At 46.9% G+C, this 13,826-nt stretch overlaps 1 protein-coding gene across 1 annotated transcript; it reads right to left on the reverse strand.

Annotated features, from left to right (window-relative positions):
• Window positions 1–1,362: 1,362 nt before the first annotated feature.
• Window positions 1,363–12,719, reverse strand: Rexo2 (RNA exonuclease 2). Its single transcript, XM_032909988.1, has 8 exons — window positions 12,506–12,719; window positions 11,519–11,602; window positions 7,396–7,473; window positions 6,665–6,776; window positions 5,219–5,327; window positions 3,581–3,634; window positions 1,692–1,812; window positions 1,363–1,561 (listed from the first exon to the last, which is right to left on the reverse strand). Exons 1-8 carry the CDS (start codon window positions 12,650–12,652, stop codon window positions 1,502–1,504), a joined length of 765 nt encoding a protein of 254 aa, XP_032765879.1. The 5' UTR covers window positions 12,653–12,719; the 3' UTR covers window positions 1,363–1,501.
• Window positions 12,720–13,826: the final 1,107 nt, after the last annotated feature.

Genomic DNA, 13,826 nt, shown 5'->3' on the forward strand with positions numbered 1-13,826 from the left:
TAACGAGCAGTGGTTCTCAACCTGGCTAGTGCCTGGTTGTACACTAGTACAGTTCGTGTCCTGGTGAGCCCGAACCGGAAATGTATTTTCCTCGCTACTTTATAACTGTAGTTTTTTTCTATTGTTACGAATCATAAACATCTGACATGCAGGATTATCTGGTATTCGGCCTCTGTGAAAGGTTAAAAAAAAAAAAAAAAGCCAATCTAGTCAAACTTTGCGTGCGTGTCTCTGTGCAGTGCCTTCGGGGTCCAGAAGAGCTCAGTCCTCTCTGCAGAGCGGTGTGCGCTGTTTATCGTTGAGCCATTTCTAGCCCCTTTATGTAGTCAGACATTTTTAGATTTATTCTTATGTGTATGAGTGTTTGCCTGAACGCGTGTCTGTGCACTACACACATGCAACAGCCAGAGGCCAGAAGAGGGTGTTGGATTCCCTGAGATTGGAGGTTGCCGGGATGGTTGTAAGCCACCATATATGGGTACTGGGAATCGAACCGAGGTACTCTGGAAGAGGAGCCAGTGCTCTTCACCTCTGAGCGGTCTCTCCGGCCCCTCAGGCTTTTTATAAGATGTGAGAACCTGAAACTGACTTTGTGGCAGAAGTGCCACCAAAAACCTCCATGTATCTCCCTGAAAATGTCTAGGGAATACCACTCGGCCCATGTTCAAGTGTTCCTCAGATGAAGATACTGGATTACTCAAGTACACTACCTAAGGCTCTCTGCATGGGTAACTAGCAGACATTAGGACCATTCTAGTCTATGCATGCAATATAACTTGAGACCATTATGAAGGTCTCTCTCTCTCTCTCTCTCTCTCTCTCTCTCTCTCTCTCTCTCTCTCTCTCTCTCTCTGGTGGCGCTCAATGAGAGGCAGGCCACCCTTTCCCAGTTCTAAACAGCTTTTAGGAAATGTTTGTCAGAATGGCGTGCCATCCAGGGGTCCTGACTAGCTAGACTGTGGAGTTAACATATTCACGCTGAAATCCCTTCTTGGCTACTTACCTAAGGGAATAGGCTAGTCTGGGCCTATAAACCCAGCACAGAGACAGCCTGGTACATATTCTCTAGCCACTAGAGGCTGGGCACCGCCTACAGACCCGTGTGCTTACCTGAACTTCCTGAATGTGGTAGAGACTAGTCTAGCCCAGAGCTAACTGGGTAGTGATGAGCCCAAATCTTACAAGCTAGGTCCTCACTCTACTCTCGTAAAGCAAAAGGAAAAAACAGTAAGTTTGCTCCCTGTTCGAAACACAGTTTAGTTCATCAACTGCACTTTGAGGAGTTAAGCCTTAGCCATACTACTTAAAAAACACCTTTCCCCAACAACTGAATGAATCAAAGAGCAGACGGTACCAAAAGGGTTGCATTTCAATAGAACTAGCTTTATTTATTATTCAAACAAAAGGAATGGCCTATAAGCAAGTGCAGATACGGACTGAGGGGGGTGGGCGTGGCCTGAAGCTTACAAAGGCGCCGCCGTCTCGCGACGGAAACAGCAGACTAGAAGGAACGGAATAGTGATGTCTCGTCTGCTTGAGGAGTCTGAAGATGCAAAGTTAACTGGAAAAAAGAATTTTTTTTTTCTTTAGAAAAGGTGCCGTGCCGAGTGGTCGGCGGGAGAGAGAGAGAGAGACGCTAAAGTGGCTTCTGAGAGCCAGGCTCTGCGGCTTGAGAACTGGCATCAACTCACGGGCTTCTCATTTTCCCCATTTTCTATAATTTTCCTCTTCTTTTCATCTGTCTTTTTCTTGAAGATGTTATTTCGGTAAAACTGAAGCTCTTTGATGCTTTCGCTAATGTCATCCAGTGCCCTACAAGCAAACACACCACACTGAAAAAAAAAAAAATGTCCCAAACCCCAGAGATGGAAAATCGTGACTTGTTACAAGTCACCCAGGGGCCAGGCGGCGGCCACAAGCTGGTGTGGAGAGGAGTGGATGCTGCTTGTTTTACGTTGTACAAGTAGATCCCCAGGGCAGAGGGGCTGCGGTGGGTGGAAGATGGAGGGGATTTTAGCCACTTCCTTTCTAATGCTCTCTGCAAACCATTACTAACTTAGCGTGTACTACGAATTCCTAAGAAGATCCTGTACTACACATACAATATTTCTTCAATGCAACCAACCGCATTCACAGAATACTTACCAGCAGCAGCCCAGGACCCAAAGTCCGGGAACCACTATGCAATAGCTGGGGACGCCCTCAAGCAGAATATACCTACATACACACCACAGCTCCTGACTCAGTCGTCCTAATGAACGCCAATTACCCAGATCATACAGTACCTAGCCGTAAAGCAGGCTCTGCCTCCTCTCTTGTGGTAATCTGTGCTAGGACCAGTGGCAGCCTGCCTCCGCCTAAGTGCCTTTCTTCTCCCACATGCTGTTTCTCAGCCGCTGAAGCCTGAGAAATCGGGTAACCGTGATTATCAAAAACGGTGTGCAAGTAAATCAACACGCAGTGGTGGGCTAAGGGCCTCTTCTAGAGAATTCACTGCACAAACGTCAGTGCTGGAGTTAAGGTACTTTTAGGACCCACGGTAGGCAAAGCCTAGCCCGATCTTGGCATAAGTTTACCTGCAATGTGTCTACCATCTTGTGTGAGTGGCCACACTTCTTTGTGTAGAAATGTCTGCCTATTGTATGACGGAGGTTAAGTCTTCTTCAAATCTACTTAGGGACATAATGATGGGACAATGTAGGTGACTGTCAGTCTCCTAAACTGGAAAGAAGCTGGTGAGATGGGTCAGTGGATAGACACCTCTGCCAAGCCTGACAACCGGGGTTCAACCCCCAGGCCCAGGACTGACTCCTACAAGTTGTTCTCTGTATCTTCACACATGTACCATGGACACACACACACACACACACACACACACACACACCCCTTGTTTCTGATAAAGGCCCTGGAGCTGGCTTAGTATGCTACTGTTTGGGTCCACCCCTGTAAACACAGTAGGCCATTCTAGCTCAGGGACTGGCCTTTCTGTGATGTCTCAAACTGTGCACTCCAGAGTAATAAACTAAGCAAATCGGTATTCCGTGTTATCAGCTAGGTAAATCAGGAAACCAAATGCTTCCCTCAGGCTGCCCTGACCCGTCAGCTCTTCTTTCTGAACGGCTGCAAATTTTAAGAGACGTGATATTTGCCTGGGGCTGCAAGCACAGACGCACCAGAAGAGCAAAAGTATCCAGGCAGGAAAAGAGTTTACGGAGTTCTAACTTCAGGTGGCCACGCCTGCCTGCGCTCCTCTGGGAGGAGAGAACCAACAGTGCTAGTCCTTCGGCAAAGGTCACAAACTGTGTCACCTTACTTCCAAACCAAGGTTCAAGAACGTAGCGGACTACATGACTACAGGTAAAACGACAAAAACCAAAAGGTCAAAGACTGAGCACAGATTCGAGAATTCTGACCAGCAATCTTGGGACTCATGTAAGAAAGTTTTCCTTCCTTCCACTCCTCGGACTTATCCTTTGTCCAGTAAGGAAGACCAGAGAAGAGAGGTCATGGTTTGGAAGTCAGAATGGGCAGGGTTGAGCGTGTGTCACACTGGCGGACCCCTGGCAGGCCCCAATCTTACCTGTGAGAAGCAGCCTTCTTCGGTGCAAATTCATAATCTTCCGGATACCAGCGTCTATGCACAGTAAAAATTACAAACTCTCACAGGAAGCCATCTCAAGCACGCCAAGCCACCACCTTCAAGTCACTTATCTAACGGTTTCTGTTCGCTTGACACAGGGTCTCAGGTAGCTCAGGCTGGCCCCCTGATCCTCAGCTCCACCGCCACAGTACCCTAACGGGCATCTCGCCTGGTTCATGAGGGGCGGAAAATGGACTACACCACTAAGCAGGCACTTAACCAACTGAGCTACATTCCCCAGCCTCTTCCAAAGCATTGACAACGGAGAAAGGCTCTTTCTCTCTTCACCCTAGGTACCTTCTTTAAACAAGCCTGCCAGTGTAGAGAATTCCTGAGTCTAACACCAACCCAGCCTTCACAGTTTCTGTCCTAGGGATCTAACTACTGGGCATCCCCACCCTACCCTCTAGACACTTACAAGCGAATACCTGTATCGCTATCTGTATCTGACCACACATCCTCCACTCCCATCCGTGGGTGCAGCTCTTACTCTTAGCCTCTCCTCTTCTTTGGAAGAAGAACCTGAGCTGCTTCAGCTGGACAGACCCCCGTCCACTGTCTCTTTCCTCCCTCGCCCAAGCATCAGGCGCCATGCCTGCCGACCTTATACATATCCCTCCCAAGAACCCAATGGCCATTTCTCCCACTCATAGTTCCATCCTGAGGTGATGATGAGCCTCTTTTCCTCCTCCCACTTTACTTGTCACCTTCTAAGCGGGACGATAACAACCTTCTCTCCCTCTTCCATTAAAACGCTCTCACAGGAGTCGCATCCTTATTGGACGCAATCAAACACCTTGAGCAGGCACGCAAGCCCTTTACGGTCCAGCCTTGGTCTCACCTTTGCCAACCTCAAGCTTTCCACCTCAACATTAACAAACGACATGGAATTTTCTTTTTCTTAAAGAAGGGGTCTCATATAGCCCAGATGGCTTCCCAATCCTCCTGTCTCTATCTTCCCCAGGGTTGGGGTTACAGATGTGTACTACTAGGCCCTTTAATATGCAGTGCTGGGGCTCCTGCAGGCTAGGCACACACACTAGCTGTGTTCTATGCCAGCATCCCTGCGCCTGCTTTGTCTTAGCTTTCGATTTCGTAGCACCCTCCTATCTCTGCTTGCATTCAGGAATGCTCGTTCCTCATTCAAACCTCATTCAAAAGGCCGTGTACCAGATAAAACTTTCTGACTCCCCATTCTGCTCCAGCCCACTAAGCTCCTCCTAGCCCCCTCCTATTCTGCATGAGTTCCCGTTTCACAAGTCCTCAGGCAGTTTATTTTTAAGGTGTTTTTTACACCTCTGTCAACTCACTAGACCCTGAGCTACTCAAAGGAGTTTTTCATCCGGCAGGCGGGCCAACATACACATTCTCTGCTTTAACGAAATCTGCGTGGAAGATTTCTGACATTCTCCCAAACCTCGCCACACAGAATGCATACAGAGCCGTAGAAAAGAGACTGGAATGAGGAAGACAAACACCCGCTCGGCACCCTCAATGCTAGCTTGACTGTTTTCTGCAAGTTCTCAACTGAAACATGCTACGTGAGGCGACATAATGGATCCTAAATATAGCCCTTACCTGCACAGCTCTTTAACAGTGCTCACATCAATTATCCTATAGTGAAGATGTTTCATGAACTGGGGCATGTGTTTGTCAAGAAACTTCTTATCTGCATGAACTGAGTTCCCTAGAAAGACACGAAGCATACCGCGTCTGTGCATTTCTAACAGAACGATACAGACATTCATAGAGCACACTTGAAATGGAAGTCAACTCTTTCTTCCCCCCAGACAGTTCCTAAAAAGCATCTCTAGATGTCTCCATCAAGTCTGGGGACTTCAGGGTAGTTACCAATACGGATTCCCCCAGCAGGTTCTCAGTCTAGCTCACAGCAAACCCGGAAGGGGCCTCTCGTGGGCAGAATGAGCGTCTAGCACTCTGTGTACTGCAAGAGTTTAAATCTGTTGCTTTTCAAGTTCTTACTGGATGTGCAACCTTGGTCCCAGTATCACAGAATCCACACTGCTAGCGCTAAAAACTTTACTGAACCGTACAGTAGATAAACCTTTATTTTACATTCCAATATTTTTTGACAAGTCACATCTGCATTCATGCTTTCACACAGTGATTTATATTAGAAACACTGGGTTTTTTAAGTGAGAACTTTAAAATAGACATCAGCTGCATTGGCTAAGGAGAAAAAGAAAAACCCATACAATATACGCTCTCGTGTGTAATGCCAAAACTTTTCCTTGTATTTAAAATGTTAGTTACCATATTAATTTTCATACAGAGATGCGAGCACATCCCATAGAACATCCCCTTCCCTCTGACAACGTCAACCCTTTAAAAATCCCACTGTAATAGACCTGGTCTCTTTAGAAAGTCAGTGTCATGGGAAGGGGAAAAAAAAAAAAAAAAAGGTAGGTGAATGACTTTAGACTAACCAACCAGAGACGAAATAACCGGATAAAATATATATGAGCAGCGACTAACTTTGGGTTCAAAAACAGACACTTTAGGGTGCTCCAAACGTGGGCTGGGCCCCACACATATTCTTAAATGGGATTAACCATTTCCTATGCCGGAATGATGCTGTGTCATGTAAGAAAACGCCCTTACTCTCCGGAGCTGCTTGAGACAGACTTTAGGGAGGAGTACGTCAGGGCCAACAGTTTGTTTTCAAGTGTCCAAAAGCAGCAAGAAAAATATAAGGGGACACCAAGGCGGCAGAGATTAACGATGACCAAACTCAACCTTTCTGTGCATCTGGCGTTTTTTTGTTTTGTTTTGTTTTGTTTTGTTTTTTCCATAATAAAAACATGGGGGGGGGGCCTGCTGAGTTCATATGTGTTTCTCAGATCGAGTTCCGAGCCTTGTCACCGATACACAAAAGCGGACGAGTATTCCGAATCAGGTGAGTGGAAGGCAGGGACGGCCTCAGCTGGTCTGTCTGGAACTTCAGTTTCTTGAACCACTACTATAGAAGGCTATCTACGAGATAGACATAGGATTGGATTTTACCTGCAAGTGGACAGAGCCCCGGAGGAGTCTGCTGTCGTACAAAGGACAGAAATTCATACTCTGCCTGCTGCAGTGTAACTGTACTCTCCTTCACGGCCTTGGTAAGACCAGACTGCAAGAGAGAATCCCCGGCCCCCACCACAAACATATGAAGTCAGTTTTCAAAGGTATCCAGAAATGAAACTTCACTTCTAAAACAGGCAAATGTTAGCCACAGCTGGGCCGCTCTTGCGGGGGGGTAAGGAGAGGGTTCGAGTTTGAACTGAAACTGCCATCTTGGACACCACGATTTCGTGTCTTAAAGAAGCCAAACCGAATTAAGTTATGTTCCTGATTCGTTAATATCATTTCCACAGTCAGGAAAGATGGCGCTCAAGAGTCCAAGGATAGAACCTCGGGCAAGAAACAGCTCCCAACAGGAGGGCGGTAGTCCCCCTTCTCTGCGGGTTGAGGTCTAACCTTATCCAAAAGACTGACTTGAGTAACACTCGGAACTCCACAATGCGCTCGCGACAGACTGAATGTAGAAGACAGGAAAAAAGAGGGCATTCAGGAGAAGGTGATCTCGAGAGGTCCCAGAGTGAAAAGAGAGCAAGCAAGCGGCGGGCCTAAGCCACCGTCCTCTAACCCTTTTATAACACCATCCACCAAGGCCACAGGAGTCAGATGTGGGAAGCAACAAGCTTGTGACCAATCCCCAAAGCAGCAATCTTGTTATTTGGTAATGTTACCTTCCCATGATGCTCCTTGCACCAATCTGACATGCTGTCCAGCAACTCATCCGGCTGTTTGATAATCAGGTTGGGACCCTGTAGGTGGGAAAAGCCATTAAGTCATCGAGAACCAACAGAAGCTCGGCATGGTGGTGTACACCTTTAATCACTGCCCTCGAGAAGCTGAGCCCAATACGGATCTCTTTGAAGTTGAGGGCAGTCAACATAGCAAGCTCCAGGCCAGCCAGAGCTCCAGAGTGCGACCCTGTCTCAAAAAAGTCAACAGAAATAACCCTACTTTCAAATTGTGTTTATTCATGAGTGTACGGGGAGAGGGGCATCTGTGCACGTGCGTGTGAGCTCAGAGGACAACCTTCTTCTGCGATGTTCTTCCTCAGGAGCTATCTGCCTGGGAACGAGGGCTTGCCGACTGGGCTAGCTAGCCCCCAAAGGGTCATCCATTTCTACTTCTCTGGGACTGGGATTACACATGCACACTGGCAGGCTAGCTTCTGGTTTAGGTGTGGTGATCTTAACTCGGTCGGGGCTCTCAGCTCACACGCCATTTTAAATACCCGTTTGTATTTGTATACAAAGCGTGAAGAAAACACAGAAGCTTCTAAAGAAGAGAAGGCTGAGGAGGGGGATCAAAGACTCGCAGCAGACTGCTATATGTGTGTGGCGTATAAACTTACACTGTTGTTTTTAGTAGCTTTATATTTTAAAAGGAAATGTTTTTACGGAAATAACAGTAATCTCTAAAGAGAAGATGGCCCTCAAATTTTCAGTTCAATTTACTTATTTCTTTAAATAAAAAAACAAACAACTTTTTTATTTTTAGTTATGTATATTCTTGTGTGCCTGTGTACATGCATGCTGGTGTCCTTGAAGGCCACAGAGCACGGACAGATGGAGTTACAGACAGCCGTGGAGCTGCCCGACATGTGTGCTGGGAACTGAACTCTGGTCCCTCTATAAGAGCAGTATACTACCTTAACTACCGAGCCATCTCTCTAGCCCTTCAATTTTATCTGTGCACCCCCCTCCCCCCACCCCGAGGCCCACGGCCCCTCGAACACAGTAACAGAACAACTGTGGGGGTCAGCTCTTTCCATCCACCAAGCAGGTTCTGATACCTATCTCAGGCCGTCAGTGTTGGTGGCAAGGGCCTCTCTGCCCACTGAGCCAGCTGCCCAGCCCTCTGGCCCAGGTAAGAAAACTAGGAGTCTGTGAGGGGGCCTAACGAGTGGAGCTAAGCAAATGATTCTTGTTTTGCCTTAAAAGGCAGAGGCCACGAGAAAGTCTACCTTTCCTTATCATGTGCTGACAGAATGCGAGAAATTACAGTCGCCTGAACTCTCTACCGAGAGTACCTGCGACTTACTGCCAGGAATTACGACCTACGGTAAGGTGGCAAACACAGACTCCAATCAGTGAAAGGCATGCAAGCCTATAGATAATCAATAGATAATCAACGCATCTTCTACTCTGTTCCTAAACTTTTATTGTTCTTATTTATATGCAAGAATGTAAGTGCAACACATTGCTCTCTCTCTCTCTCTCTCTCTCTCTCTGTGTGTGTGTGTGTGTGTGTGTGTGTGTGTGTGTGTGTGTGTGTGTACCTCCTAAGGATCACGTTGTCAGGCTTGGCAGTCAGTAAGCGCCTCTGCCTATCCCACTGAGCCGCTACAGCGTAAACTCTACAGCCAGTCTAGAACTGTACTAGAACAGGACAGCTGTCGAACACTGAATTGTAGCCAAGTACAAAAACAGACGTCCACAATCTTGGTGCAGAAATAAAAGCTACGTCTAAAAGAAAAAAAAAATGGAAGAACAGAACCACACACTATGAATCTACTGACCTCTTCTAGCCTGCCCTTTAGCAAACTAAGACTCCGAATTAAGTTTGCCAAGCAGGATGCTTCTACCAGCAAACATCTTCCTCAGACTCTCCCATGAGAACAAAACATACTTCCCGTGCCCCTGACATCCCTTAAGTATTTTTCTTAACGCCCTTATCCTCACGTGACTTAAGCCTTTACACAAATACCCTATTCATGAGCAACTGTACGGACACATACCCAAGTTCCCCGGGCACACATCAACCAACTGATCCATTAAACCGCATGTCGGGTCGTCCAGAGTCTAAAGGAAAACACTTCCTTGGCCAAGAGTAAGCAGGACTGATACAAAGACACTTGACCGTTCTTCACCAAAAACTCCCAAGTCAGAAAAATAAATAGGTAAACTGAAAGCTCAGGGCTTGATTTCCATGGGAAACTGTTGTAAGAAAATGTAAGAAATAGTCTCATGGTTCTCAAGCAGATGAGAAGCCTGATGCTACCACAAGATGGGAATTCATGTCTAATTTTTTTTTTTTTTTTTTAGGTTTTGCTGCTGTTTTCAGACAGAGTCTCACTGTATAGCCCCAAGATGACCTGGAACTTACTCTGCCAATTGACCTGGACTCAAAATTATCATTGATCACCCTGCTTCTGCCTTCTAAAGTGCTAAGATGCAAGGTGCATGACATCGTGTCCAGCTAAAAAACGCCTTCTCCGGGGCTTAAAAGGTCCTTTTGCTTACCCGGGGACTAAAAAGAAGTCCTAACTGCAAACAGGAAATGTCTGCAGCTGCAGTGTCCACCAAGCTTGCGCTCTGAGAACCTAATTTCTTAACTAGACTCTCCTCTCCACAGGCACACCTGCTCCATCTCTACAGGTTTTGCTGTTGTTTCTTTTGATTTCTATGTGTATGCGTGTGTCTGACATGGCAGACACATGGAGGTCAGGAGCCATCAAGTCCTTAGAGCTGGCGGTTTGGGGGCTTGTGAGACCTGGGCACTAGGACACAAACTCTTTGTCTTCATGACTGAGTAGTACATGCGTCCACTGCTGAGCCATCTCTCCATCTCACCATGTCACTCCGGCTGGCCTGGAACGAGCCATATAGACCAAGCTGGTCTCCCAAGTGCTAGGATCAAAGATGTGTGCCTGGCCTATTTTGTTTTTTAATGACTTCGGATGCTATCAAGGTTAGGGATTGCATCTTTTGAACAGCAGTATCAAGATCAGGAAATGTCCTCTTTTAAAATGTTTCAGGAGAGCTTAAATGCAAACGCCAATGGGTCTATTGTACTTTGTTCTGCTAAAGGTTTCCGTTAAAAGCAGCTTACACAGAGGGTTATCGTGGCTGATAAAAATCACCACGAGAACACATTCTAAAAGTGTGTTTATGGACGTTCTAAAACCCTCATGCCAATGTGCAGGAACCACACGGTCTAGCTGAAGAGGCCATCAGCCACCTGGAACAATGGGTGTCATCTGTGAGGAGTGGACCAGCTCAGGCGGAAGCATCATCGGTCTGTAAGGAACACATGCAGATACTTTTTTTTTTTCCTTAGCATTCCCTCAGCAACCTGATGTAAACAATACTTCCACACACGGGAATGACAACAGCAATCTAGAGGTGACTCAAAATACATGAGAAACACTGCATCCCGTTCGAGGACACAGGTCAATGAGATTTTGGTCCCTACAGAGGAAATCCTGGAACTAATCCCCTATGGCGTGGTGAAGGGGTGACTTATATATGGAATTAAAGCCGAAGTTGGGACATAAAGATAGGAAACTCTGGCAGAGGACACCAAGCATGATGGGGACACAGCTGGCTGAATACTGGTGGGACCGCTTGAGACTGCCTGGGTCTAGAGAGTAGTTTAACCCAGCTTCCCCAGTACCTAGCCAAATGCTCTTGAGCAAGTCCCCCGAATCTCTTGTAACCCAATGTCTTCAGGTATAAAATGATCATCATTAACAGAGCCTACCTATCATCAGGAGGACTAAGAATACATTGTAGCCCTGGGTGCGTGTGCGTGTGTGTATAAATTTCAACTAAAAACTTAATCCGGTTATGAAGTGGATTATGTTGATTCCAGTACCAACTCTAACGTGTTATATTACATTGACCTGGTATATCTGGGTGGAGGTCGAGAGAGAAGACACATGGATGGCTCCACCCAGATGGCCTTAACCTACATGGGCTTCAATCTGCTAAATCTCTCAATTAGATCGGAAGAAGGCACCTTTAGATCCCCACTGCCCTTTAAGTGGTATAAATGTATTTACAAGGCATCACCTACTTCAGCCAAAATGTTAAGGTCAGAGTCAGTTATCAGACAAGCCATCTCAATAATCTGATCCTTCTCAATGTCCAATCCTGTCATCTGCAAAACACAAATAAACAGGCACATAGTACATGAAATGATCTTTTTCTTTTTTAACCTCTTCTGCCCAAGTTTATTTAATAAGAGATTCCTTTGTGCATGCCCAGCTTACATTCTCTGATCAGTAATGGTGTTTCTGGACAGTACTCAGAGCACTAAGTTCTGAGTGCTCGGAGACTGCTAAAGCACTTACTGCGGGCCCGCTACTGTCAAACACTATGTTTGTCCCGGGAACAGATGCAAAGTAAGCAGGACGAATACAGACAGCACTTGATTCCAGAAAAGTAAGCTCACTAACGTTACCTCTCTGAGGTTTACAAAGGTTTCCTAAGTTTTCCCAATAAAAAAAGTTAACAACTAAACTCAGTTCATAAGGAGAAAACTGGGGCACAAGAGAGGCCTAGGTATGATTGCGTTAAAACTAAAAAGGGTTCTGTTCCCGGTGGACTTTGAGTAACTTGAATCTTCCAATGGGGCCTCAATTTTCTCTTTTATGGAATGAGGGGTAAGGCTGAGTCATCTCCTGAGTCCTCGCTTAAGCAACCTAGTCTTTTAAGGCTAGGAGGTGGGGACGGAGCAGGGCTCAGAGTCGCTGCCCCCACTCCCATCCACGATCCTGAACTCAGAGACACTAAAGCGTTACACAGATTCACATATGGGTGGAGGTCGAGGCTAGGGAGAGGGAAGACACATGGATGGCTCCACCCAGATGGAAAGAAACCCCACAGTTCAGCACAGTCCCAGAACCTCGCACAACTCCTAGCTCGGGGCTCCTGGGGCCGTGCTCACCTGTCGCACCTGACACCCAGATCCCTGCTGCTTCCCGGACAGGGGAGTCCCTCGGTCCCACGCGCGAATATGCGCTCGCCTCCCCGCACCCTCCCAGCCCGGCCACACTCTCACCTCCAGGTCCACCCAGACCATTCGCTGAGCCATGCTCTCCCCTGCCGCCATGGCTGCGCTACCTTCGCTGACACCTCGCGCCCCGAACTGCCCGCGCCTACCACCCACGCCCCGCAACAGCCTGGCGCCCAGGGATACGCCTAGCATCACCCGGCACGAGCCGCCACGGCCCCAGCCCCGCCGGCCCAGCGCGCGCAGGCGCCACAGTCGCTAAACGTCGCAAACCCACGGGGAGGTGCCGGGAGAAGACTACAATCCCCGGCGTGCTAGGTGTCGGCTCGCCCTCCACAGCTACGCTTGGCTGCCGAAGGGGCTGATGGGAGTGGGAGTCCTTGGTTCAGCCTTCAGCTCCCCTCCCCCGCCACGTGTTTTCGGATGTTAAGGGACTCGCTTGTATTCCACGACTAAAGTTTGTCTGTATCCAGGAGATTTCATTCCTGAGTTTTTATTAGTTCTAAGCCGCGAAGTTGAAGAGTTTTACTTTGAAAAAATATGGTTATATGTTTTAGAATTTTTTTTAATGTACCTTTTTCTTATTGCTACCTTCTTCCCTTTTTTTTTTTTTACCTGCCCCTCCCTTCCACGTATTGAGTATATTTTTTATTTACTTGGAATCCGAGTAACGTGCTATTTTGAGCTACAAGGCCAATTCCGCCATCCTCGTTTAGGAGTCCTTAAATGGTCTCTTGTCTGAAAGATGACTTCTTACATATCAGGTGTTCCATACATAAATGTTCCTTTCCCAGTATTGGCAGAAGCCTTGTCTCATATTCTAGGATGCCAGAACGTGTAGACTGTGTTTCGGTTATTAGATCCTATACTATTCTACCTTTAAAACTTCTCAAGTTAAATCATGTCGTTGTATAATTTCTGCAGTCCACTAAAGCGAATTGGAATAGTTCTGCCTGTTCTATTCTCCACTCTGCTTTTGTCATTCACTCTGGTTTTAATAGACTGGTCCTTAATCTCCCACAATAGATATAGTTTTCATCACCTACGCTCGAAGGGGCCTCTGCGTGGATCTTATATTTTAGCTCAGCAGCAAACACCTCTGCAAAGGGCAATTTTGTCACAAACGTGCTCAGTCTTGAATCATATACTCTGTGTCTTTTTCTGAAAGCTGTGTTGCCAGTAATTACAGAGCTTGTGGTTGGTGGCGTGGTTATTCCCACCGGGTGAGCTGGTTCTGTGAGACATTGTTGCCTAATCAGAGCTTTAGAGGCTGCTGCAACCTACAAGTGGATTTCAGCTATTCCACCGGCGACCTGCCAAACTTGGCCAGAGAAACGGAAAGATCTTGGAAACGTGTGTCAAATTATAT

Source organism: Rattus rattus, chromosome 8 (genome assembly GCF_011064425.1).
Source record: "Rattus rattus isolate New Zealand chromosome 8, Rrattus_CSIRO_v1, whole genome shotgun sequence".
NCBI classification, from domain to species: domain Eukaryota; kingdom Metazoa; phylum Chordata; class Mammalia; order Rodentia; family Muridae; genus Rattus; species Rattus rattus.

Bases quoted from the DNA above. Each gene is read 5' to 3' on its own strand.
- Rexo2 (XM_032909988.1), bottom strand. From the start codon at position 12,652: ATGCTAGGCGTATCCCTGGGCGCCAGGCTGTTGCGGGGCGTGGGTGGT. The intron at 3,635-5,218 runs GTAAGGGCTATA...TACTGTGCATAG, and splicing joins ACTGTTAAAGAGCTGTGCAG to ACGCTGGTATCCGGAAGATT. The intron at 1,813-3,580 runs GTAAGATTGGGG...GTTTGCTTGTAG, and splicing joins AAGAAGGCTGCTTCTCACAG to GGCACTGGATGACATTAGCG.